The sequence below is a fragment of the Lipophrys pholis genome, assembly GCF_963383615.2.
Source record: "Lipophrys pholis genome assembly, chromosome: 10".
NCBI lineage: Eukaryota > Metazoa > Chordata > Actinopteri > Blenniiformes > Blenniidae > Lipophrys > Lipophrys pholis.
Genome location: NC_137640.1, coordinates 19,519,041 through 19,545,105, shown reverse-complemented (window position 1 = coordinate 19,545,105; position 26,065 = coordinate 19,519,041). Strand labels below are relative to the sequence as shown.

The 26,065-nt window shown below is 41.4% G+C and overlaps 2 protein-coding genes across 4 annotated transcripts; one reads left to right on the top strand and one right to left on the bottom strand.

Moving 5' to 3' along the window:
- Positions 1 to 22: 22 nt before the first annotated feature.
- usp1 (ubiquitin specific peptidase 1) lies at positions 23 to 9,635 on the bottom strand. 3 transcript variants are annotated; one of them, XM_080473289.1, is made up of 10 exons: positions 9,496 to 9,632; positions 8,802 to 9,064; positions 7,509 to 7,653; positions 5,967 to 6,068; positions 5,565 to 5,731; positions 3,837 to 4,534; positions 3,229 to 3,387; positions 2,741 to 2,942; positions 1,834 to 2,300; positions 970 to 1,768 (listed from the first exon to the last, which is right to left on the bottom strand). In XM_080473289.1, exons 2-10 carry the CDS (start codon positions 8,969 to 8,971, stop codon positions 1,638 to 1,640), a joined length of 2,241 nt encoding a protein of 746 aa, XP_080329415.1. In that variant the 5' UTR covers positions 8,972 to 9,064; positions 9,496 to 9,632; the 3' UTR covers positions 970 to 1,637. The 3 variants fall into 3 exon arrangements, with proteins under 3 accessions (XP_080329414.1, XP_080329413.1, XP_080329415.1); XM_080473288.1 differs by having other exon boundaries at positions 23 to 2,300; positions 7,509 to 7,650; positions 9,496 to 9,620; XM_080473287.1 differs by having other exon boundaries at positions 29 to 2,300; positions 9,496 to 9,635.
- A 1,524-nt stretch (positions 9,636 to 11,159) lies between these two features.
- Positions 11,160 to 24,954, top strand: slc25a24 (solute carrier family 25 member 24). Its single transcript, XM_080473174.1, has 10 exons — positions 11,160 to 11,654; positions 14,754 to 14,880; positions 15,013 to 15,100; positions 16,559 to 16,670; positions 19,957 to 20,115; positions 20,290 to 20,442; positions 20,622 to 20,729; positions 22,249 to 22,416; positions 22,503 to 22,653; positions 24,027 to 24,954. Exons 1-10 carry the CDS (start codon positions 11,472 to 11,474, stop codon positions 24,206 to 24,208), a joined length of 1,431 nt encoding a protein of 476 aa, XP_080329300.1. The 5' UTR covers positions 11,160 to 11,471; the 3' UTR covers positions 24,209 to 24,954.
- Positions 24,955 to 26,065: the final 1,111 nt, after the last annotated feature.

Sequence of the window (26,065 nt, the reverse complement as noted above, 5' to 3'; positions counted from 1 at the left end):
AGGCGGAGTCCGTATTGTGTTTGGCAAGAGAGAAAACGTAGAGGTGAAACTTTATTGTTCATAGTGTGAAACTCCAACTTCTGTAAGAAACCTTTCAGGAGTATGGCAGGTGAAGTATCACCTACACAGCTGGGAAGTGATTAAATATCAAGTTTTTCAATACCAAAGCCTAATTTTATAACGGATCATAAAAAATATCACATTCAAACAGTGGACTAACCATGAGACCTTATATAAGTGTAAACTATGATTCTAAACAAATTACTCAGGACCACCCAAAAGTGGGGGGATTGTGTCAAATGTTGAGTAAAAAGAAAACTGCTTCAGAGTTTGAATAAGTTCAGAGCGTGTATCCAGGTGGGGGATCGTGGCCTTCAAAACTTTTTCACTTTCAGATCGTAGGGGGCGTGGCTTCAACTGAGAAGGGCGTGTGTTTGTGAGTGACGGCGTCACAAAGAATGCTCAGTCAGGACCTTACCCAATTAATTTGCCTTCAGGAAGTGAGTACTTTGAAAGATATAACTCAACCCTTTCTATACACTGTATTCACCTGGTAGCTGTAAATAAAGCTATGCTGAGGACACAGATCACTGTTACAGGCTGGTTTTGGACAATTCTTTGCAGTTACCCAGAAATAAAAAACTGTAAAACAGTCCAGAACCCAAAAAACAGGATTTGAATGTGGAAAAAAAAAAAATCATAATCTCAAAACAAACTGAAAAAATTATTTGGTTTTAAAAAATGAGTGAAAAATCTGAACAAATGATTTTATCAAAAGAATTCTGGAGCCGAATCAAACTTATATTTAAGTTGGGAAAACTTCAAATTTAGTTTTTTCAATCCATTTTTTTTTTTAAAGAACATGTTGGATTTAGCTCCATATGGATGCAGATCCCAATGAGACCTTAAATCGTGCGCACACGCCGACACACACGTTTCATCAAACAGAATACAACACAGGCAGTTTTTCATGATCAAAAGTACAAAGTGTATTTCAAAATGTACAAAACGGAATACATTTCAAAATAAACACACTGTGCTAAATGTGTATTTCGGTTTGTGGGTCATACTTCACCAGAAAACGCCACATTGATTTCACGGTGTTCTGGAAACGTCTGAATTGAATTCATGTTCTTCAGATTTTATTTGCAGAGGAAAATCTTCCACGAGGCCGAGAGAGAAAACACAAACGATACAGGTATTAATGGGCATTTTGATTTAAAAAAAAAAAAAAAATTGGGGTGGAAAAGTGCATTTTTCATTTGATAAAAACAAGATCAATAGGCAAGGAATGTGGTTTAGACACGATAAGAATAACTGAAGAACCAATTTAAAGAAATGAAGCAACACAAAAAGGAGTTTCCTCTGTAGGCAAACACACACACACACACACAATAAATCAATCAGCCTCACATGCATGAACTCATCTCCATTAATAAGTTTTTCAAAATCAAATTAAGGGATCAACCGCAGTACTTTTGGCATGGTTTATTGTGGAAGGAAACCTATAAAAAAAAAAGAAGTCTTTTGTCTGCCAAAAGGTCTTTCATTGTTCCGGCTTCCTCCTGTAGAACAGAAGGTAAGGAGTCGACGAGGAGCTCGTGTCTGGGGAACAGGCTCCGAGAAAATCCTCCTCCTCAAACAAACACACCTCCGAGTCGTCGAACAGCAGCCACTTCCCCTCGAACTCCTGCAGACGGTGCGACTCCTGCTGCTCCCCTCCGCTGGAGGCCGGCGGCTCCGGGCCCGGCTCCTGTTTGACCGCCGCCTCCGGGTTCTGGCCGGAGGCGGCGACAGTTTTCCTTCGTTTGGACCCGTGCGTCGTTTCCCCGCCGTCCGTTTTCTCGGAGTGTTTGCTGCTCCCCAGCTCGTAGCTGGACACGCTCCTCTGGCCGCCCAGCAGTCCCACGTTACCCTCGGACAGCTTCTTGCTTCCCGATTTCCTGCCGGACAAACTTCGACATCTTTGATCCCTGGCATTCACCTTGAAAGACACCTCTCCATCATCGTAGTCTGGCACTTTCACTTGTGCTTCCTCTTTAACGCCCTCGTCCTCCTCCTCCTGCTTGGATTCCTTCCTGACCTGTGGCCAAAGCTTCACTTCCTCCAGGCCGGACATGCGGATGAAGGAGGTGTAGTGGCCGCTGCTGATGGTGACGCCGCTGTGCATGACCACGGCAAACAGCTGGTACTGCTGACGTTCAGAGGACATGGAGTTTGTGCACCACTCGTCCAGAGACAAGGTCAGAGGAGTCTGCAGGGGAGTGTTCACTTTGGAGAGGCCGGCGTACGGGTCCAACCTGAGCGCAAAACAAACAAGGAGATAAAGATAATAAATATTTATACAGCAGAGACAAGCCAGCAAGAGATCAGTGGAATCAAACATTCACTTCAATCCATCCAACATACTTTATATATAATATCGTTCAAATGTATATTTGCTCCCGTTACATTTGTACACGAGCAGGATGGTTTTGTATCAGCAGGTCATAAATGTTTTTTGTTCAAACGTTATGTTGGGATTTCAAAATCTATTTTCTTCTTTCCCTCGTTCTGTATATTTTTCTGTGACACTGTTAAAGGACCAGCTCGTATTTTCTTAACTCCATAAACAACACTTGAGGATTAAATAAAGTACTTTTTACTTTTCAAATACATCAACTCACGTCCAGCGGACACTAGAGGTCATTTATTTTGGTTCATGTAAGTGCAGCAGTTCTGAGGTTTAAGACAAACTTACTCTAGGCTGCTGGCGGAAAAGCGCTTGAGGTGAATCGTGATGACTTCGGGTGTTTTGTCAAACAGCAGACTTCTCTCGGCCTCGGTGTAATGACAGCAGGTCTCACAGAAGTATTTGTCCTCACCGACGATGCGCTCCACGGAAGCAAACTGACCAATGGCCCATTTCAGAGTCTTCAGCTCTGGTTTAGGGTCCGGAGACACTGAGAAGACAAGGAATAGCAAGCAGTTAATGGAAACACGTATACACCATACAGTAGATGGAATATTCACCTTCAGTATAAACAGGTCTCCATTATTGTAAATGTAAGCAAACTGTGACAGACAGGACTGCCTCATCACATAAATGTATGAATTCTGTCCTATTTGACAAGCTTTTGTAGGAGTGTAGCACTGATATTGTCCTTGACAAAACATTTCTTCCCCTCAAGCTGCATGAGCCGTCATAAGTGTGCGAGATCAGTGGTTCACAGTTGGGGCAGTCCTCACCCTCAGGGAGGTTTCCTGAGCTGCTGGGTTGCTCGTCGAGTACCGGGACACTGATGTCCTGGAAGTCCTCCTGCCGCTCTGTGAAGCTCTCACACTCCAGACATCGAGTCCTGAGAACCAGCCGGCCCTGGAAGAGGCGCTCCATGAGGCCCAGATCACCTGAACCAAACAAAGATGGAGGATTAACGTCACCAAACTGGTTTGAATTGCATTTCTTCATGTTAATGACTCTTCAGCTCAGACCAGGGTGTCATCACAGTGCCACAGGGTTCTGTGCTAGGACACGTATTTTTCACATGAAACATGCTTCCTGTAGGAGATGTTATTAGGAAACATGCCATTAATTAGCACCTTTTCTTAAAGACACAAAAGCCTGGATGAGCTGTAATTTTCTGCTTCTGTACTCAGATGAACCAGGGTTGGGTTTTACTCTGTCAAAGTGGTATTTGGGTCTTCATTGGCTGAGGGACTGGAGTCCTACAAACTAAAGTCTGGAAGACGTTAACCTGTGGCTCAGTCATCTCTGTTCAGGCTCTCCTAAAAACTTCATTTTTCCCACCATCGGTAAAACAAAGTAAAATCACTTTAGACCACCTTCAGTTTCCTACCTTGAGGTTTTGTGGCTTTCTTGTCTTCATCCTTGTGAAGCGTCTGCTCCTGAGCGGTGTCTTTGCTTTGTCTGTCTGCCCGTCCACCATCCTGCTCCACTTTGTTTTGGTTCTTCCCAGATGTGGAGCTGATCTTCCCTACGCTGCAAAACTTTGAGAAAATACTCTGCTGTTTTCCAGACGGCTTAATCCAGCTGAGTGCTGCTTTTGGTTTCCATTTTCCACCCGGCTTCTGAGACGCTTTTTCACCCTTGTCTTCCTCACCACTCCCTCTATCAGTCTTCTTCTTCCTCTCTTGCTTTGCATCAGTTACCTGGCTGCTGTCTGACACGATGTCACTGGAGGACTTCCTTTTCGATCGGGTGACGGGTGCATCTCGAACAAAGTTTTCCTTGACCTGATCCGATTTCTTGGATTTGACCGATTTCGGCTTCTTCTTGGCGTTGCCCTCCTCGGTGTCGCTCTTTCTCTTGCCGCCAAGTTGCCGGTCGTCTTCTGACTGAGGTTTGGATTCGCTCAACGAGCCACTGGACTCGCAGTCGTTGGTGTTCTCCGTCTTGGCCGCCGTCGCTTTGTCATCCTCCAGTTCCTGCTCCTTCCTGATGGTGTCACAGGCCTCCTGGAAGTATCCCAAGATGCACTGCAGAACTTCCTGAGCATCGTGCTGGAAAAAGCCTTCGTACATGGGATTCAGCTGCCTGCAACACAAAACAAGCTTAGAAATCTCACCTGCAGACGGAGCTTTTACATCACAAACTGGATAGATTACAAGACACAGCTACAGTCCTTCCAGCTGAACCTACAGAGGAAACAAAGCTCTCGTCTTTGTTGTTTTGGTTTATTCTTTAATAGTGTGGAAAGTTAAGATGTAAAATTGTTTTATCAGTCAGTTTTGGCTGTAATTTCTAATCAGAAGGCAACAAGTTCAGCGTTTTCTGTGTTCAAAGATTTTCTAAATAAAGAATAGATAATAGAATAATCTTTATAATCCAACTTTTTTTATCAAGACTGAAAACTTCAACTTGGCTCCACAGATGACTGCAGTTTATCGACTATTAAATAAGAGTGTAAAGTCATTTTAACACTGTCAGGGACTCTGATGATGCCGAAAAGTGTGAAAAACAAAAAATACCTGCAGGATTTATTCCATTTCATTGAAGGCTCAACTGAACATTTACTTTGTGTTCTTTTAAAAAGAAAGAAACAAGTTTAAATTGATTAAACAAAGGTTTATCAAAATAATGTCTTTTTTATTAATACCGTGTTCAAATTAGTGGATGATCTGATTTATACGTCTGCAGGTTTACTGAGCTCAGTTAAATAGCTGTAATACATCAAGTAAAAGTCATTTGGCTTTAACTACAATCTATCATCACAATATTTTAGCATTTGTCAGAAATGTATGTATATATTCTCTGTTCCGACAGGCCACTGGAATATATCCATCCTTCATCGAACTCAAGAGATGTGGCTGCTGGAGCTGCTCCTCGCTATCAAGGCAGATACACCCCTGGACAGGTCATCAGTCGCTCAGGCAAGCAATTTGACGTGACCAGTTCACTTTAAACACACATTGTTGGTCTGGTCAACAACAAAAAGAGGAGCTGGAAAAAAACACCAGCGACAACATGTGGACTCCACACAGAAAGACTCGAACACATTACATTTTAGCTGCTTGGTGAAACTGCGACACGGACCAGGTTAAAAAAAACAAAACAACATAACTACCGGAGTGTGTGTAGGATTTTGCGAGGCGTTGCAGCCAGCTCTGCTCTGCCGAGACTGTTGGGGTTGAGCAGGAAACTGGACTGCAGCTGCTCCACTGAGGTGATGAGACTGTTGAAGCTCCCGAGGAGTTCCATGTGGGGGGGCAGAGCCTCGGAAGCACCATCCGACTGCAGGGACAAGAAAGATAAGAACCCTTACACCTGGACTATTAACTTGGTTTAGGAGGGTTGGAAACACTAAGAAATATATATCCACCCAGCTTCTTTACAGCTTTATCATGAACAGGCAAGAATACATCCTGGCCAAGTCCCCAACCCACCCTGGGGCAACTAACATTTTATTTGTTCAACTCTAAAGACCTTTCACATGAAGTTAATTTTGGTAGATTTGCTTTGCACCAACCTCTTCACTTCCCTCAATGTCTTCCTTTGGTTTGTCTTTTCTTCTTGACAAGTCGTACATCTTCTTAATTCCTTCTATGAACCCCGGACAGTAATACAGAACCTGCAGGAGAAGACAAAACCCAAACAATTAGGTTCTAACCAGCAAAACTTTTAAGAGATTCATCTGCATGGAAAACCCAAAACATTCTCCTCAACTTCCTCATGAGGATGGAAATGTTGTTGATCTTCGAAAAATAAACATAAATTAAACAATGGTAAGGTGCCCAAGAACAGGAAGTAATTTACTTTTGAGCAGAAAATTGTGACTGAATTTTGTGAAAATCCTTATTATTGTGGTTATTAACAATCACAAATTTAAATTCTATTTATTCTCATATTTATCAGCAAGAACATAAAACACATAAAAGATTAAGGAGCAGCTGAGCAGTTTAAGAGAATAAACCAACAGAAATAATTCAAACATTTGTCTCATTTACTCAACTTAAAAACATTTGCTAACAATTGCTGTTATTGACACATCTGGGTGAAAGGCGAAGGGAAACTTAATGCTCCTGAACAGTTTCAGAAACTGAAGCAAAGCCATTTAATCCTTTTCAGTTCCTGCATTGAACCTGTGCAATGTCATCGCTGCTGCAATATTCCCAGTAACTTAACACTGAAAGTTTGCTGCTTGCAAACAAACCCATCGATTATACAACCTATGGCCTGAAGGAAGAGATCCGTGCTCTTACTTTGACAGGGGATTGTCTTTCTTTTGGAAAACAAGAGCTGAAATGTGAACCTGCAGTGACAGAAAGTGAACAGATGTTCCAAAAGAGATCGTCACATGTTGTGATGCCCTCAGCGCTCGTCTCTTCACATCTGAACACCTCCAATACAGAGGAGCCACTGGGGGAGGATCTCATTTAGATCATCTGTCATTCAACACTCGAGTTTTACCTCCAGTGAAGCTTTTCTAACAGAAAGATTCCACAAAACCAAACTACACTTTATACCTATAAGAAGTAATTTTAGCAACAGAATATTTTCTGGCTGTGAGTTAAATGCCACACATGTAGGTATGCATCTTTTTTCATCACCCCCCCCCCCCCAAATGTATTACAGATTACGTCTCTTAACTGGACAAACAATTCACATTTTCTGAGCTCAATAATCATCAAAGTGGAGAGAAACGGACTAAATGACATCTGAACATGACAGATCCTTCAGAGGACTTGTAAATTAATTCAGATCTCACAAGTCATTTTCAAAATATTAAGGTTTTTTTTTTTTTTAAATGCAAATTTTATTGTTGGAGTCTGTGATTCTGTCTTTGTCACATCACACAGTAATTCCTGGAGGAACTGGAGTCAGCTTGAGAGCCGATCATCACCACAAAACAGACAAACTAAATACACACATACTTGGGAAATTATGAGCATTTGTCAAAAGTTCAATTCCTATTTTAATTTGAACTTTTAAAAAAAACAACATTGAAACAAGTAAGAGCGGTCTCAGACTTGATGGATATCCATCTTCTCTGTCTCCGGTAACAACCCACCTGGAGGATGCTGTTGAGATAGCAGGTGTTGCCCAGGTTGCTGAGGCCCACAAAGGGCACCAGGTTCTCGCTCCTCTCACATGGCAGGAGCTGACCGGGTGAAGACGGACACAGGGCGGGGCCAGGGACCACCTGATCACAGCTGCTGCACAGTGGAGAGGAAAACAAGGAGACAAACTAATCAGCTGTTATTGTGTTTAATACATAAACCAAAGCTCTTAGCACGACATGAAAGAAATGCTACAAACTAAACACAAAAAAACTACAAACACTATGATTTCTTTCTGAGAGCTACTATGACTCCATGAATACCAGATTATCAGCACTTCATTGACCCCATGTAGGGAAATTCTGGGAAGTCTTCTCTTTGCCTGATTTATTTTGATCAAACTTCATGGTTCAACCCATATTCAACACTCAAAAGTAGAATCAATACATGATATTGGAGATATCAGCTCTAAGATATTGCCCAAGCAGGTATTCTGCAGACACACACACACAGACACACACACACACACACCAGAGTCTATAAGAGGTCAGACAAACCCATGACATGCTTTATATATATATATATATATATATATAACCTCGGGTGAAGTGGTTTTCTTATGTTTCCCCATTGAATATTGGAAAAACTTTATCCATCACAGCAAGCCAAGCATAGAGTATTTAAAGTGCCCCACAGACATCAATTCATATTATCTAAAATATCTGTGCATTTAGAAGTATTTTGTTTGCTATAAATTTAATGGACTCTGAACTTTTGAAACTTTCCAAGTTTGTTAAATCAAACAGTGATGGTATAAAGCTACGCATCTCTTTGAAACGATTTTTCTATCACATAATTCCAAGCAAACAAATGCTCATATGGTATGTCAGTAAAAAAAAATGTGGATCTTAACTATTAATGTTGGAGCTCAATACAAATATGTGGCAGAAAATGCAGACTATTGGGACTACTTTAACTATAAATGAACAAAGTAAAACTCAAACCCTCTGCATGGGATAAATACATACAACATTTTTATTAGCTACTTAAACCTTATCATTTAGACAAACCTTATTATTTAGACACGTCTGTGTCTACAGACATGACACTTGTTCTGACTCACTTAAATTATTCAGAATTGCATTTCGTTTAGTAGTTTATGTCCACATGTGTTAATTGGACATCAGCATATAAGTGTAAAACATTTTACCACTTTACAGTGTTTGTATTCAACAACAGAGTGAATCAGATGATCGGAGACTTAAAGGTAAAAATAGCAGGAAGCTATAATAACAATATCCCACCTGGCCTCCGGCTCCTGTGGCTCACCGCTCTGGGACTCCTCTATCCGAGATTCAGAGAAATCCAAAGCTCGTTTGGTTTCTTTCTTGTGGAAGAACTTCAGAGAGAGTTTGCTCTTCTTCACGGGGCTCCCCGGCGCCACCACGGCATGCTCACCCTGCAGACCTGGCATCCTTCTCGGTTCACCGCTTTCCAACTTCGGGGGCGAGTCTCCTCTCTCTCTCTCTGTCGCTCGCTCTTTACAGGGACGCAACAGCGCGGCCCACTGGTGAGAAAGAGAAACGGTTATAAATCCAGCGGGCGCCATCAGAGTTGAACGAAAGTAACGACGTATTTCGCGAAGCGCAGTTTAAACGACTCCAACGTCACTGTGTGAATTAAACACGGGCGCGTGGTCATGGCCGAGACCCTCGAGCTGCATTATATAACACGTTAGCCGGCTAACGCTAACTTGTCGATGCGTGTCGTTTCCCCCCCGAGTCCTCCACAGTTACCACAGAGCCGTTGGCTGTAATATCGCTGGAAAGAGACGAAGTCCAGTGCAGTGATTCTTCTTTTAGTACTTTGCAGGCAAATGTGGGTCGACACAGTGCGCCGTCGAATAAGTGGGAGGGGAAAACAAAACACTAAGTGCTCGCGCCAGCAACTCGACGAACTGTCCCCGTTCCGGAGATCAACCAGAGCGTCAATACTCACCTAAATAAATCATTGTGAGGGGAAGCGGAGTGTATTTGACAGAATCCGTTGACGGTGCGGCTCTCACAGTTTGACTAATTCAGACGGAGCGCAGCAAGTTGGCGCTTTTTCCTACCGAGAGACCCGCTGCCCACGGTACTGCCGACACGACGTCGAAGAAAACATCCCGGGAGAAATACAAAAAAAAACTGTCACTTTTCCGTTTGAGCTTGAGTAACAACTAAACTCTGAATAAGCTATGCATGCGATACACTTTAAAAATATATCTCAAAGCAGAGTTGCGTTCCAGAACACAGGCAAACATTAAGACACCTATTTAAGATATAGCGTTCATGGGCGCCATTTTTGTAGTTTTCTTTGAGCTTTTAATACATTAATTTATCATATAAATCATATTTAAACTGATATTTAGACATTAGACACGGTTTTTTTTAACACTTAAAAAACAGGGTTGGGAAACATCTGTAATACTGCACATGCATTGTCTCAAACACAGTACTTTTAAATCTTATACATTATTATTCTTATGATTTCCACTCATAATAAAAAAAACTTTACAGTTTTGAGCTGTTTTAAAGTCGAAATGTATGTCTTTATATATCATCTGAAACTGTCAGAACTGCTACACCTGTGGTTTTGCAGAGACGCTAAATTTGTCTTTATTACAGTTACAATAAATTCTGTAATTAATAAATAATCTTACCCTCTTATTATCTAATTTCATCACAATTTATTCTCAACAGTATAAGCAAAGAAAAAATATTTCCAGGGAAGGGTCTTCCCTGACCCCCAGATGATTTTTCCAATAGTGCTTCAGCTCTCTGTCGCCCCCTAGAGGAGGCCGCACGCTTTGAAAACCACAGGTTAAAAAACATGCTTCCACCCCCCCCTGAAATATCCCGCTCTTAGTTTTTTATCATTAATGGCACCATGTTGAACCACAACATACAAACACATTTTCAGATGAGGATCCAAACATGACTAGATTGTCGTGATCAGTCGTCTCCGGAAGTCCTCGTGCAGGACAATGGACTGGACTCACAGTTGGACACTTTTAATAGTCCATTTTGCCTGGACCAGCTGTGGGATTCCTGTGGCTATGACTCACTGAGCTGAAACAGAGATTGTGTGGCATCAGTCTCAGTGTATGGGCGGGTTATACTGCACATTTATATTGAAAGTCTCAAGTTCAACTCCCTGGAAGTACCTCTTTAATAGGGCCTATTAGATCCCGTCACATGAAACGCAACGTTGACGCACGTTTGAGTGATTATTTACCCTTTTCTCTTATACTCACAACTCTGTTATGAAACTACGAAAGAGTTAAAACATTTTTTTTAAATAAAATTCAGAGCAGACTTTGCGCGTGCGTGCGCTCAATGTGGGCTCTGTGTTATACAACCACCCAAAAAGTTTGTGAAAAAAATAAATTCTATTTCATAATTAAATGGAAAAATAAAACTGAGGAGGAAATGCAAATACAAGAAAGCCGCAGCTTCACCTACACGAGTACCGGTGCAAAATGTAGGTCAACGTAATTGTGCGTGTCAGTGTGTGGCGTGTGTGTGTGCGTGCTTGTTGCTGCGGAGAAGGGTGTGTCCCTGTGGTGTGTGAGTGCGCGCATAGAAGGAGGAGGTCGTCTCAGGAAAACTGAAACAGTCTCCAGTCTCCACCCATCTGCTACGTACTGCACTGCCATCCAACCTCATTCTCAAACTGCATTTTCTGCTAGTCTTCGCTTACTCGGAGGCTGTTTTGTTTTGTCTTGTCCCAGCACATCGACTCATGAGGACTTTAGTTTGACTCGCTGCGCTGCGGAGATCAGGCTGATAAACACGATCCAGCTGCTCCAAACCAGAAGTGCAAAGAGTCGGTTTGTGTGTTTTTCTCTGTGTGTGTGTGTGTGTGTGTGTGTGTGTTTGTGTGTGTGTGAGCCGGAGCTCTGCAGGGCCTCAGATACCAATAATCGTTGAACCATGTATCAAGTTATGAGGAAGCTGTTCTTCGCGGACTGTCGGTGCGCGGGACATGATGCGTCGAAAACCTACGAGGATCTGTTCGCCAAGCTGGACACCAACAAGGATGGAAAAGTGGATGTGGCCGAGCTGAAGGCTGGCATGGCTGCAATGGGCATCAAGACCGGGAAAGGGGCGGCCCAGGTGAACGCATTACTACCTCTTGTGGAGTGAAACTTGTGAGAGATACTTGGTGTTTCTGACAGGAGCGAGCAGCCTGCAGGTCACGATTAACGCTGGAGCAACTTGTAAACCAGTGTAGGCCTTAATCGGCTTCATTTCCTCCTGTGCAGTTAGAAGATCACTGCAAAAGTGCAGCTGATCATGGTGCATTTCGGATTCATTTCCCAGTCTTCACATGAAGCCTATTAGAGAAAACTAATAGAGGAGAAACTTTCAAATTTTCTAGAATGAAAACCACATTGATGTGACATTGATGGCTACTATTTTACTTCTTACATTTTGAAACTGAACAATGATATGCTATGTGGCTTAAAACATCTCACAGGGACACATTTGACACTGAACTCGAGCTATAAAATCCTCTTATTCGCTCTCATAATCTATTGAAGGCTAATATCCAACTATGTCATGTGTGACCTGCAAAAGATATGTGTAACATGGACACCCCGAGGTGTTTAAATGTGCATGTAGGTATGAACAAAACAGTGTCAGATTTAAATATGTTCACTTTCATATCAAATATTTCCAAACTAAAACAGAAGCAATGGCAAATATGTCCTCATTTTCAGAAATTCAAAGGTCTTCCTAAACCTGAACTACAAGTCTCAGTGTTCTGCACTGCTTTTCCCATTCTGAATTATGGAATTTCTGTCAGAAGACGATCTTTTAAAGTCACCAAATAAAGGTTAAACATAGTGCCCAGTAGTTTATAAAGGCATTGCAAAACCACAGCCTGTAATTATTAGTCACTTTGACGTTTCTGATGATTGAAAAGGTCCTTTTTAAAAATGATAATATCTTTATCATAATTATACTGTAGAAAAGTGCAGTTAGAATGCTTGAGGCTTTAGACACTTTCGCCTCCATAATTGGTGTGTAATGATAAAAAAAATATATTATAATTCTTTAAACACAATTTTGATCGCAGCAACTGATTGCTGCATAGCTGATTGTTTCCTCTGGAAATCTTGGATGTGCCGATCCTCATTTCACCATGAGTGATTGACATCTAATACGGTCGTGTTCAGTCATATTCTATTAACCTTTTCTGCAGAAGGAGCTTCTCTTGTTGATACTTAAGCTGTTCAAACTTTGTAGGAGCTGTTCAAAGACTTGTTAGTCAAGTTGAGTTATGAACCTGGAGAAACAGTCCCACCTCTTTAATGAAGCTTTGCTCCAACACACCAGCTGAGCTCTGAGTTTAACATCGTGTCGTCAAATTCACTTCCCTGATTTAGGGATTTTGGCTAAAAGACTTCTGTCCCCGAGAGGAAAGTGACTGAGGTTAAGAGTCAGTCAGGAGGAAAGAATTGATCTCCAAACTGCTCCAGCATGTATCAGGGCACATTCAAGGCATTTCCCTCTAATTATTGTTGATGTGAAGTTTTTCCTCTTTGTTTAACAGCTTAAGCCTAAAAATAAACACTCGTCTGCAAAATCTACAACTATCTTTTTTAAGTAGCCGGTGATCCGTGGAAATCATTAGAAGTTAATTGTTTTTCTAGAATTCTTATCTTAAGAGGGTTCAGAATTCAATTAAATCAGTTTCATTAAATTACAACAAATGGCAAAAAAAAAAAACTATAAAAGGAAAATACAAGAGATTTAAAAACAAACTATTTGAAATAAGTTTATGTTTGAAACATCCGAACCCAAAGACAAGAAGTCAGAATCATTTTACTTAAATTAACTTAAATTAACATGACTCAAAACCAAACAATGAAAGCAACATAAACCTTATAAATAAATGTATATATGTGTGTAAACTTTACGCACATGGAGGCACTGACATCTCTGTTGTTCAACCGACCCAGTGATTGATGGGTTGATGATCCACCACCTTCATCTTACTGTCACTTCCCAACGGTTCTCATCTCGCATTTGAAGTTTCCCCTTAAACGAATAACATTTCTCTGAACTGTCTGGATTTTCTAGATGCCTGATTTCGCTGTGAAAGTGGGCTGGTAACCTCGGGCTGGTAACGACCAGGAGGGAGGGAGGGGAACTACGCCAACATTTTATGAAACTGTGACAAAGTTCACACCGCAGATTTACATTTATTGTGGGCAGGGAAGATAGGAGAAAGGTTGCACCTTTGTTAACTAAATAATCTTGCATTCCACCGCTGTCATTGCAATTCCTTTCTACGTAAAGGTTGGAATTTTATCTACATTTAATAAGTTCATTCCATTTGGGTGCTTTCAAGTCATAAACGCTTTTCAGATATGATATACTGTATAATGGTATAAAACTGTATGTTTAACTTAAAAGTAGAATGTTTTACTTCCAGGTATCTCAGTGAGTGGTTTCCCCTGGGCTCTCTCCCGGTACTCCGGTTTTCTTCCACAGTCCGAAAACATACATGTGAAAGTGCGAGACCACATTTATGCTGATTTGAATAATAAGGATTTTATGTGCTATAAGGTCATCATTAGTCCCTTTGGAGGTATAAAGTACTACAGCCCTGTTAATTTAGCAGTCACAGTTTACCTGCAAATAGAAAATAAAGGGAAGCAGCAAGTGGGACTTTTCAACCCGGGGTTGTCTAAAGTGAGACCGTCCAGTCATTTTTCAGACTATCTGGATTACTATTTGAGTACTCTGTGTTCTAATTGCTGCTGCGTTTCATCTGTATTTCACAGATGTGTATTTTGTTGCTGGTACCATAGTCTGGGAACCGTGACACGTGCATGTGGGGTTAATTGGTGACTCTGTATGATGTCCTTCGGTGTGAGTTTGACTTTGGGTGGTGGACTGTCCCTCCGTGTTACAAATGAATGAAAAGAAAAACCGTATCTGAAATTATAAAGGGAAACAGCTTGAGGGATGTAGGAGAAAATGACTGTAGACAATAAAGCTGAGCATGTGATGTGCTCCACTCGGTGAGATTGAGGTTTTCTGCCGATAGCTGGCAGCATTGCGCTCGCCCTGCCTGAGAAACTGGCTGAAGAGAGGGAGGCTCTTCCTTCACCTGATGTGGAGGTCAAACAGCTGGTCCACACACCGATCAGATACACGAAGCCCCTAACAATCATTTTTATGATATGATTTGTCGTGCAGAAAATAGTCTCATCTGGAGACCAGGACAAAGACGAAGGGCTCGACTTCGGCGAGTTCTCCAAATACCTGAAGGAGCATGAGAAGAAGTTACGACTCACCTTCAAAAGCCTGGACAAAAATAATGATGGTTTGTTTACTGAATAAATAAATAATGATTGTAAAGAATCCAGAAAAATATAAAGCAAAAACAACGATTTGAATTGTATAATCTTCGAAGAGGATGGGATCTTATATCTGCTTTGTTTTGTTTTCTCTAAAGGTCGAATAGACTTCATGGAGATCAAGCAGTCACTGGCAGACCTGGGAATGGACATCAGCCAAGGGGAGGCAGAGAAAATCCTTCAGAGGTAGTTCAGACTACTGGTTTTGTTTATGTTTTACTGTACTGCTTCTGTGTGTTGACGGTTCATAAAAATCTACAATACAAAAGCAGCTCACTGTCCCCACGCAGTGAAGGTAAGGATGATTCTGAGGGGCTGATCGGAGCTCACGTGCAGATAAAGAGCTGGACAGTAGGGGGCAGCGTCCCACACCAAGTTATCTGTGTCTGGTTTTCTTTTAGCTTTGATTGTAAAGTTCAGGATTGATCATCAGCTGTTGATCAAACTGCAATTTATTAATAACAAATGTTCTTGTCCCAGGACTCACTCTGTCTCTCTGTATTGACAACAAACGGGACATCTTAAGTATTTTTATCAATGAAAATGTGTCTCACACGGTAACACGTCTCTAGTGCTTTTTCCTGCAGGTGATTCATGTGGATAAATCTTCACAGTAAAATCCTCAGGAAAGACAACGGTTTAATTCAATGTACAAGTTTTTCAGATGCATGTCACATTTTAAACGGAGACTGCTTTTAATTTGTCTGGTCACGCTTTCATTAGTTTGTTTTTATATTTGGAGGACTCAATTAGGCCTTTATAATTCTATGCAGGGTCGCCCCTGAGCAGATGGATTCCAAAAGCAAACGGAAATAAATGAACAGCCGTTTAGGGCGACGACCCAAACGAAGAAGACGAACCTTTACATATTTACATGTCCTGATTATATGTTGTATTTATGCCAAAGTGGGTCTATACGTGTCTAGTTCTCATTCAGTGTCTGGACACATTTTATTCAGGGGGAAATTGTCCATTTGACTGTGAAGGTTGCAGACTCGCCTCTTCCATTTTGATGCTATCATACTTTGCTGTGATATTTAGAATATAAATGTAAGTCCTTAAGAGTTGCATATGTGAATTACAGACCTCTTGATTAATTAGCGTACAGTCTCTCTTGGCAGAAAACCAGTAAATGATGCTGTCCAAGTTTCTACAGCCTGACTCCGGCAATGTGAAGCCACACATGGTCAGGAACAGAAATGACAGTAACAGCAGGAAGAGGAAGTGAAGCAGGATGCGCATGACTGTGAATCAGAGAGAGCGGCTTGTTTCAAAACCGCAGAGCCGATGTGTCAGAGAGGAAGGAAAGAAAAATATGACAAGTGAGAGCAGATGGGGACACAATCAGAGGAAATTTTCCTGTTTTACTCTCAAAAGAAACATCAATAATACATCAATTATGATATTTGTAGATGTAACTTTAGGACTGTCCGGATACCGAATGCGTTAAAAATCTGTCTGTCTGTCCGTCACTCCACATATTATTCATGTTTTTTAGTCTGAATAAATGTGCTTAAATGTGATTCACAAAGTCCTTTCACTGCACACAGTAACTGTATTTCTGTCCTGTAATGGAGCCCAGGCACTTGATTCTCAACTGGATAATGCACTCAAACATATTTGTTCCTTCCTTAATGTGTGCAGCATCGACGTGGACGGCACCATGACTCTAGATTGGAATGAATGGAGGGAACACTTCCTGTTTAATCCTGCCACCAACCTGCAGGAGATTATCCGCTACTGGAAGCACAGCACGGTGAGACCACGCTGCTAATATGCTTCATGTGTCACTGTGTTATTGTGAATCTATTTCTTTCAGTTTCTTAAAACCAATTTGGTGACATTAACCAAATACGGAAATGAACATTCTCTACATTCACATGAACACAGAGATAAATATACAGATTAGGGACGTATATATTTCTTTAACTTTGAGGTGGAGAAACGTGTTGTACACGTGAACAGACATTTGCGCCCTGATGGTAGCGCATCACTGAGACATTCAAAGTCTACGGGGTGAAATATAAAACTCGCACATAGAAGTATATCCCTGGTTAAACGTTGCATCATCGAAGACATAATGTCCCTCCTGCACCCGGCGGCGTCCTTTGGCTGTGAAAGTCCTCACTGTAACAACCGCGGGACTAAAGGGGAAAGTCATGAAAGACGCTCGCCGGCTAATACAGGATTTGTCCGACAGCTTTGGCGGCCGATCACAACGTCTGCGTCAAGAGATTAGATCCATTCACTCCCGGAGCAGAGGTGAGAAAAAGAGGAGGGAGTAAGACGAGAGGACTGGGTGTAGCGGCTCGTTACTCCCGACTGAAACCAACTCCACTTTCAAAAAAACACTATTTATAAGTCAGAAAAGTTTTAAGTTTAATCTGTTAATTTCTACAAAACTGGTCCCAGTCATTGATTAATGGATAAATATATATATATATATAATGCTGCTGTTTGATAAATCAAGTAGTAGTTAATCTCACTTGGGGTCTGTACGGTGACATAATTGCTCCAAACGCACCCGGTTCTAGTCAATGGCTAATCTCTGACGTTTGTGGTTGGATGGCACGGCCCCGGAGGTTAAATTAACCCTGGTTTTCTAAGATGGGCAGAGATAAGCTGCGAGCAGATTAGCTCGTCGGTGGGATTGGGACATGTTGAGGTGAGAGGAGGAGAGCGGGATGCGAGCGCAGAGGAGCCGGCGTCGGTAACATTTGCCTTCATTGCCAGTGTGGAAAACTGAGAGTTACTGTCCAGCAGTCGGCTCTGCAGACCCCCGACGTCTGACTGGTCAGCACTGTGGGCTGCAGTTCACCAGGAACCACATTGTACAGAGTCTGTGGCTTTATTAAGGAGGAGGGATGGCCATGGCTCTGCTGCAGCCTCAGCAGCAGCAGCAGCATCAGGGAACCTGGTTTTACATCGACTTTGAGGAGGACGGGGGGATCTACGAGGTGGAGGTGGATTTGGTAGGTTCTTGTGTCGAAACCTTTAGTTTGGACGTCACCGTTATATATCGTCACAAATGCTGGACGTCGGAGGGAAACGTTATATTGCTGAACGTTTATTTACCAGAAACTTCTTGAGGTGTGTGTGTACTAACAGTATTTATAAGTCCCTGAAATATATAATAACAATAGATCACAGTGATGGTAAATAATCTGACAACAAAAACAGTAGGAATTAAAGATGTCATAAACATTTTGCTCATAGCAACAGCAGTTAATTTTGATATAACCCATGGTTTGATGGGCAGATTTCTACAATCACATGCAGTTCAAATCATAAAGACCTCTTTTACTAGTCTGAAATATATCAGCTGATGAATTAAGGAAATAAATATGTGTGGGAAACATTTTTGTCCTCCTCTAAAGGTAGAATTGTAATTGTAATAATGACACTAAGACTGTTTCAGAGTTACTAAGTCCTTTTGTGGAGCAAAAAAAAAAAAAGGAAAATAATCAACAGAAACCTCAACAAAGACAGAAATGTAAATACCAATTATGTGTTTGACATTCATGTGACAGAACTTTGAAAAGTTCACTGTGAAATGCTGCACAATTAAGATAAATGTGATTTTAAGCAAACACAATGTAAATGAAGTCACCAGGAACGCTGTCATTTCATATTTCACAACATTTGTCTTTGAATATTTTTTTAATAATACACACGTTTGATAATATTTTAGAGAAACATTTAAAGTCTGTATGTTATAGTTTCTTTTTCACCGACAAAGTAATGCAGGAGGTTTTGACCTTGTTAGCATGTTTTGGCTGCATCTGGAATCTTCCTCAGAGCGTCGTCTGACACGTGATGACGTGTCTTTATCTTTACTTTCTCAGTGAAAAAGAATCTATAACAAAGTTAAGACGGCAAAATGAATCGAATTCGGTGATTAAAGTCTGTATCGACTTGCGGGACCATTTTTCACACTAAATTTGTCGGGATTTCGTTGCTACGCGTTGACGATGTTTCATAATAAGACTCGTTTTATTGATGAGTGAAGTATTGATTTTTAGGCCCCGTTTACACGACAGCGTTTCACATGACAACACCTAATCCATTAAAAGAAAGGAGTGTGTTCACACTGCAGCAGTGCACAGAATTGTGTGCAGAGAACAATACACTGGAAACGTCAAGAGAATGGAGAGAACCCGACGTCTGTATGTACCGACTAATATTAAGTTTGTGCAAAGTTAATGAGCCTGTACAAACATGATGGGAATGGTAAGAGTAACTATACATAATACTTACACACTTGAAGAAAATGTTGTTTCACATTAAAAGACGCCTTTTCAAACAAATGATCATGATATATATTTTAAGAACTGCAAACATGAATTGAAACAAATCACCTTCAGACTTGTTCAGACAACCACACGTTTGGTTTGAAACAAATCCTGGTATGATTCTTGCAGCAGTCCTCTTGTGGAGGAGTGATCGTTCCCTTCTGCAACCCCAACTGTTCCAGACATGAGAACCATTTCTGCTGCAGTCAGTCCACCTTTGTGCACTTTGCGTCATGATGAGTTCAGACTTCCACCGGACCTTAATCAAAGAGCCGTAAGCAGACGACTCTAGAAGCACGGAGTCCTCGCAGCTCATCTTAATAAATGTTACCTCACCAAGGAACTTCTGCCACAGTTTTCACTCTTTTAGGAACTTCACACCTTGTCAGTGAGTCATACCGCAGCCATGTGGTGAGGGTCATGTGACAGAATACTTTACCGTGGCTGTACAGCCTCCACTGTGTTGTTTAGGTCTTTTGGTCTAATGATTAAAATGAAGTCTGCCAGGTCAGTTGAAAATAGTTTTGTTTCCCTGACCAGGACTCCACCAGCGGTGCGAATGCCGCCCTATGTAGCAGCCACTTATCTCCTAACACCTGAGGTCCTTACAACGTTACATTATGGTTCAAATGGTGTCTTTTAAAAGCCAGAGGACTTTTGTTTTTGCTCTCCTTTTAAACTCAGATGCAGTGACACCACTGTTACATATCTGGGACTGTGGTTTGACTGGATTCTGTATTGCATGCGCAGGCTTTGGACATCGGGGACAGCCTCGCCATCCCGGATGAGTTCACAGAGGAGGAGAAGACCACCGGCCTGTGGTGGAAGCAGTTATCTGCAGGTGCTGTGGCCGGTGCCGTGTCGCGGACAGGAACCGCTCCGCTGGACAGAATGAAGGTCTTCCTGCAGGTAAGAACGTCTCCGTTTGTCCTCTGGACCACATCCACAGAAAAATGGCGATGTAGGTGTTGTAATCGGTTCATATTAAATTAGCAAGAATGGGATCAATTCAACCAGAAAAAAAAAAAAAGTTCCTTTATTTGTTGTATTCAGCCTGCTCACAACAAACTGTTTAACTTCCAGGTCCACGCTTCTAAGAACAACAAGATCAGCCTGGTTGGTGGTTTCAAGGACATGATAAAAGAAGGAGGCATGTCATCACTGTGGAGAGGAAACGGTATCAACGTGCTGAAGATTGCTCCCGAGACAGCTATTAAATTCATGGCTTATGAAAAGGTAAACACATTTCACCCCCTCTGACAAGGCTTCAGCGTGCACTTCGCATCGTCTAGAAACTGTTGGCTGGTCATTGATGAACACGTTTTCACCCAGAAGCTGATTTATTTTATGTTTTTTATGTTGTTGTCACAATTGGCTGATTCTGAGTGACCTCTGCGGTCCCTGTGTTTCTCCAGTTCAAGAAGATGCTGGCGAGTGAACCAGGAAAGGTAAAGACCCACGAGAGGTTCATGGCAGGATCGCTGGCTGGAGCCAGTGCACAAACTGCAATCTACCCAATGGAGGTGAGTGAAAGTGTCTGAGGATTAACACAGGATCGCTGTAGCTCAGGAGGATGTTTGAGTAAAGTTTCCTGAAAGGATTTAAATGTTCAATGTGGTCTATTTATGAGTTGAACAAACAGTGAGGTGAGGAAGGAAGAGTTAAACGTAGGGCAGGCAAAGTTAAAGTTGGTGATAGGAGTCGACAAATTCCAGCATGAGACTCACAACCTCATAATACTAGCACACACTTTCTCACACTGCACTTTTCCAATACATGCCGGTTTGTGTTGTTCATATATTAAGAGAAAGTGAAACTATCCAGTGGCCGCCCCTGAACCTGAGTGTAAAATACAAGTCGTTAAAAACTTTATTACGGCTGCTCATTGCTTCTTTAATAAGTAATGATGTTATTTCTCTACTTATTCAAGATAAAAACAATTCGTTTTATTTGTCTCCTCCAGCAATGCTGTCATGTCCATACTGTGATTTTAGCGTAACACTTCAACTGAGCTGTCCACTCTGTGGGTCAGTCTGATGAAACATTAACCCGTTAAGTTCAGCTGAAGTTAGTCAGTCAGCTTGGAGTCGAATGGTCGATCACAAATGTTATCCTGGTTTTGAGTTCATCAGCTCACAGAAATTACAGTTACGGGATTGTAATAGTGGTACTCTTGTTTGTTTCTGTTTGTGTCAGCAGTGATTAACTCTTACACAAGTTACACTGACTAAATAACTGTTTTGAAATATAAGCTACTGCTGACATGCAGGTTAATGGAAATGTTCTACAAATAAAAACTGTATGAATCTTTATTGAGAAATGAAAAGCTCCTTTTCATTTAAGTAGAAAGTTTGGATGTGAGTCGTTTTTTTTTTTTTCTTGCAAATGTGAGTAAGCCTCTACAACAATTTCCAATTTTTAATTATCGACAGTACAGTGCAAAACTATGGTATACCAGTTTTGTCCAGCAGGTGGTGCTGGATTCAAATAGACTTCCTGGTGGCAAAGCTGTTGTCCTTCCTCTGTTTTAGAGTCACAGATACACTAAAAACAACTTCATGAGAAACTGTGCAGTGGATGAGTTTTATATACTGTATATTATACTATATTAGAAACGTGCTTTAACTAATAATACCAGCAATCAACATGAAAGATGCAATCATCTAAATGCACCATGTGATATCAAATATATATGTGAAGTTTTACTGTAAATCTTCTGCATCATTAAAATGTTTGCCCCTCTCGCTCTTCTTTTCTATAATGAAGTTATATTTTGTTGTAATTGTACTTCGGGCTCCTCCACACACAATCAGAGCAGTAAGGTGCGGAAGCTTTCAGGGTTTTGATGGTTAAACGGTTGTTCATTTCATTTTGGAGAGGGAAACACCACACTGAGCCAGAACTCGTCTAGTGTTCAAGATGAATGCTAATAAATGTAAACTATCATCACAGTCTTTGCTGTGGCGTCGCAACTTGTTTCCTCCAACGTTGAAAATGCCGCCTGCTATTAAATAACCTCTCTGACCGTGTTCGTGTGTTCAGGTGCTGAAAACCCGTCTGACGCTGAGGAAGACGGGGCAGTACTCGGGGATATTCGATTGTGCCAAAAGGATCCTGAAGAAAGAGGGAGTGAAGGCGTTTTACAAGGGCTACATTCCCAATATCCTGGGCATTATTCCCTACGCTGGCATAGATCTGGCAGTGTACGAGGTGAATCCGCTCTCACACGTTTATCGCATCACATTTGGAGCTCAGGGTCGGTGCTGCAGCACAGTCTGACCATATCTCCTCTGCAGAGCTTGAAGAACTTCTGGTTGGCTCGTTACGCCAAAGACACGGCCAACCCGGGCATCCTGGTGCTGCTGGGCTGTGGCACCCTGTCCAGCACCTGTGGGCAGCTGGCCAGTTACCCCCTGGCTCTGGTCCGCACCCGCATGCAAGCACAAGGTAACGTGAAGGAATCCTCCAGGTGGTGGTCCCACGGCGTTGGTGACAAGTTACAGTGTCTTTTTTTTTTTACGTAAGACAAATCTGCGTACATGAAAAAAACTGCTTAGTCATAGAAGTGGAAAAAGGACATGTTCAGTTAAGTTATTGAACTTTGGTTTGAAAATTGAGGCTTCAAAATAAATCTTTAAAATGAATTCATCTCTATTATACCTGGTTTATAAAGAAATGTCCTAATAATTTAAAGTAAATAAATATAATGATGAATGCACAACTGCAGCATATTGCGTTTAGCACATTGCTAAAAAAAAAAGCAATTTTTTTTTGAAAATGTTTCAGCAAATAAATAAAAAGTAATTTTTTTTAAAGATGTCCAAAACACATAAATAAAGCTCTGACTTTTTTTTTTTTTTTTTTTACAAATTATCAAGTAGGAGGAACACAGTCCTAATTTTGAAATATACAATGTTGTCAGTCATAATAATACTTACTCATCATTAAGGGAGTGAAGAAGCAAAGAAATCGAAAAAAATAATTATTACATTTTTAAGATGATTATTATTTATCCTTCGAAAAACAGAAATTCATAAAAACGATGAGTTTTATTTTTGTTTTTAAACGTTTGGCAAGTTTTTGCCGTCACACACAAAAAGAATTCTAAATGAACTTTAAAGAATTGAACATAAGCATGAGGAACTCTTTACTCTGGGTCTAAATTTTTAAAAAAGGATGATTTTAATCTATAAACTAACTTGTATTCAAAGGTTAACTTGTGTTTTCATCTTATTTGCGATGCAAAAAGAATTAAGTTGAATTTTAGTATTCTCAAACTGATGAACTGATTTTTTTTTTCATTTCCTGCTTGTCAAAGTAATGTTGGGATTCACACATAATCCAAACTTCCACCTCATAAATGTACAAAAAACCCCAACTTGTGATATCTGTCTCTGTAGGAGAGTTAAACTTCTATAAACTACAGTCAGAGGCTTCATTTGATGTTGTCTCTCAGCTGTTGATGGGTGCGTTCCAGTTGGTCCAGATGCTTCACAGCCTTGGCTGCATTCAGCTGTTACTAAAGACCAAAACTTTATATTACAATCCACCTGATATTATATTATACAAGCTACAAATGCACTATTTTCTGTGTAACGGCTCTATGGTCAGAGTCACGGGACGTAAAACAAACTAGTTTTTAGGTTGAAGTGTTGATTTCCAGGCAGGGTCCCTTCTTCTCCAGGTTGGGTTTTCCTGTGTGGGCAATGTTTTGTTTTGTGGATAATTCAGGCACAAATCAGAACAAATCCCAAAAGCTTTACCTGTTTGAACCACTGAGTGTCTCTGACCTCAGTTTACCTTTCGCTCCGTCTCCTCAGCTTCTCTGGAGGGCTCGGAGCAGCTGCCCATGACCAAGCTGGTGAAGAACATCCTGGAAAAGGACGGCTTCTTTGGACTTTATCGTGGCATCCTGCCAAATTTCATGAAGGTCCTGCCGGCTGTCAGTATCAGCTACGTGGTGTATGAGTACATGAGGTCTGGCCTGGGCATTCAGAAGTAGACACGAGTCTGCGTGTGTGAGTGTGGGACGGTATGCAGACGTCCTCCTCGTTCATGAACTCTCACATGACTCTTACAGATGTTGTTTACCTGCACACCGCTGCAGTCTGGACTCAAACCGCTGCAGACGGAGCCGTTTATTGACGCAGGAGTGACGGCAGGACATGCTGAGCCACGATCAGTCACAACAACCTGCAGCACCCACACACGAGAGGGACAATCTCTTTACATTTAGTTGTTTTTTTTATAAATGTTAGTCTCAGTCTAAGATGCGTTCACAGTTCCACTGCCGGTCTCAGGGCTCTCTGGGTAAAGTCTACCGAAACACTTTGTTTAGTTCCTTTTTTCACTCATCGCAGTTGTAAGTAGAAATACTTTTGTTTTCAACATCAAGGTGTTCTATCACTTCGTCAGACATTTATCTACTAATATTTGACCAGAAAGCCCCTTATCATCATAACTGTGTCCTGATAAGAAGCCCAGGACGCCGCCTCCCACCAGGTGAGAAGTTGCAGTAGTCCCACTTTAGTTTTTTTCCAAAGAGATCGACACTGCTGTCCGCCACATTGTGTTGTGTGTGTGTGACTGGTGGGATCTGAGTGTCGTTGGTATTTTAAGGGCTTTGACAAAGACACGATTGCACTTCTTTGAGCTTTGTGAATGTGGAGGAAAAATGTGCCTTATTTGTTTAATTTCCAATTATTTGCGGGCTGCTGGAGTTTACATCAATAAAATCCTTTAATACCCAAACATTGTAGTCGTCTTGTTTTCTAAACCATTTGAACAATGGAAACCATTTTTAAGCGTCTTACTGTGATATACAACCTGCAGATTCAAAAGGCTTTTTGAATTTCATGAACATAACTGCTGCTCATGTGAGGGATGGTCGGAGTCTATCAAGAGTGAACGGAAAAGAAGTGAACGGTTTGCGGGGGACATGGGACATGAACGGGGACCCACGGAGGTCCCACCGTCCAACTGGCAGCACTTAAAGAACCCGTTCCTCACGTCTTGGTGCCCGACAAGACGGCGTGATGTCATTCTAGGATCAGATGGATTATTGTGACACAACACTGGCACATAATATTAAACATTTATAATGGATGTGAAAACTACTGATTATCAATGGAAGTTCTGATGTTTTGCGACGCTCGTAGCACGTGGACTTAAGTCTTGATTTAATCCATCTATATCGCTATATCCTGTGCAGGGTCACAGCGAGGAGTGAGGGCAGGATTCACTCGGTCACCAGTCGTCACAGGAAAAACATTTCTTGCTGCGGATTATTTAGCGTCTGTTGACATGAATACTGCGACACTCGAGCAAATGTTAAGTTACTATGAAAAGACCGTTTTATATGGTTATGGTTTTGTTTATGTTGTGTAAAAGGTGTGTTTTATTGAGGTAGGAACGGGACACGTTTTATGTGAAGGGGAAGAGGCTGAATGTTCAATGACCCGAAAACACATTTAATGAGTCATTTGGTATCGACGTTCGCTCACTTCCTCTCTCAGTTACGCTGCGTATTTACGCTCCTTTTCTATAAAATGTCACCGAAAATAGTTTTGTTGACAGGAACATGGTCTTCTTTCTTGGGAATGCAACAGGAGGAGCCTTTATTTAACCGTCTCCGCACAGGCGACGCCACACAAAGCTGATTTCTGCTCCAACCTGTGAGGCTTGAATGTCTTCTGCAGTTTGTGACTCATTAAAAGCAAAACAATCTCATGAAATACACAAGATGAGTCGGCTCGGCCTCCATGTAAGATGAGAAAACAGCTGTAAGATACGATCGGCTGCAGATATTGGATCAACAATTTTAAAATTTAACATTTTGATAACGATGCTTCTGAAATGG

Bases quoted from the DNA above. Each gene is read 5' to 3' on its own strand.
- usp1 (XM_080473287.1), bottom strand. From the start codon at position 8,971: ATGCCAGGTCTGCAGGGTGAGCATGCCGTGGTGGCGCCGGGGAGCCCC. The intron at 2,943-3,228 runs GTGAGGACTGCC...TTGTCTTCTCAG, and splicing joins CTCAGGAAACCTCCCTGAGG to TGTCTCCGGACCCTAAACCA. The intron at 2,301-2,740 runs GTAAGTTTGTCT...TTTTGCGCTCAG, and splicing joins TTTTCCGCCAGCAGCCTAGA to GTTGGACCCGTACGCCGGCC.
- slc25a24 (XM_080473174.1), top strand. From the start codon at position 11,472: ATGTATCAAGTTATGAGGAAGCTGTTCTTCGCGGACTGTCGGTGCGCG. The intron at 20,443-20,621 runs GTAAACACATTT...GTGTTTCTCCAG, and splicing joins AATTCATGGCTTATGAAAAG to TTCAAGAAGATGCTGGCGAG. The intron at 22,417-22,502 runs GTGAATCCGCTC...TCTCCTCTGCAG, and splicing joins TAGATCTGGCAGTGTACGAG to AGCTTGAAGAACTTCTGGTT.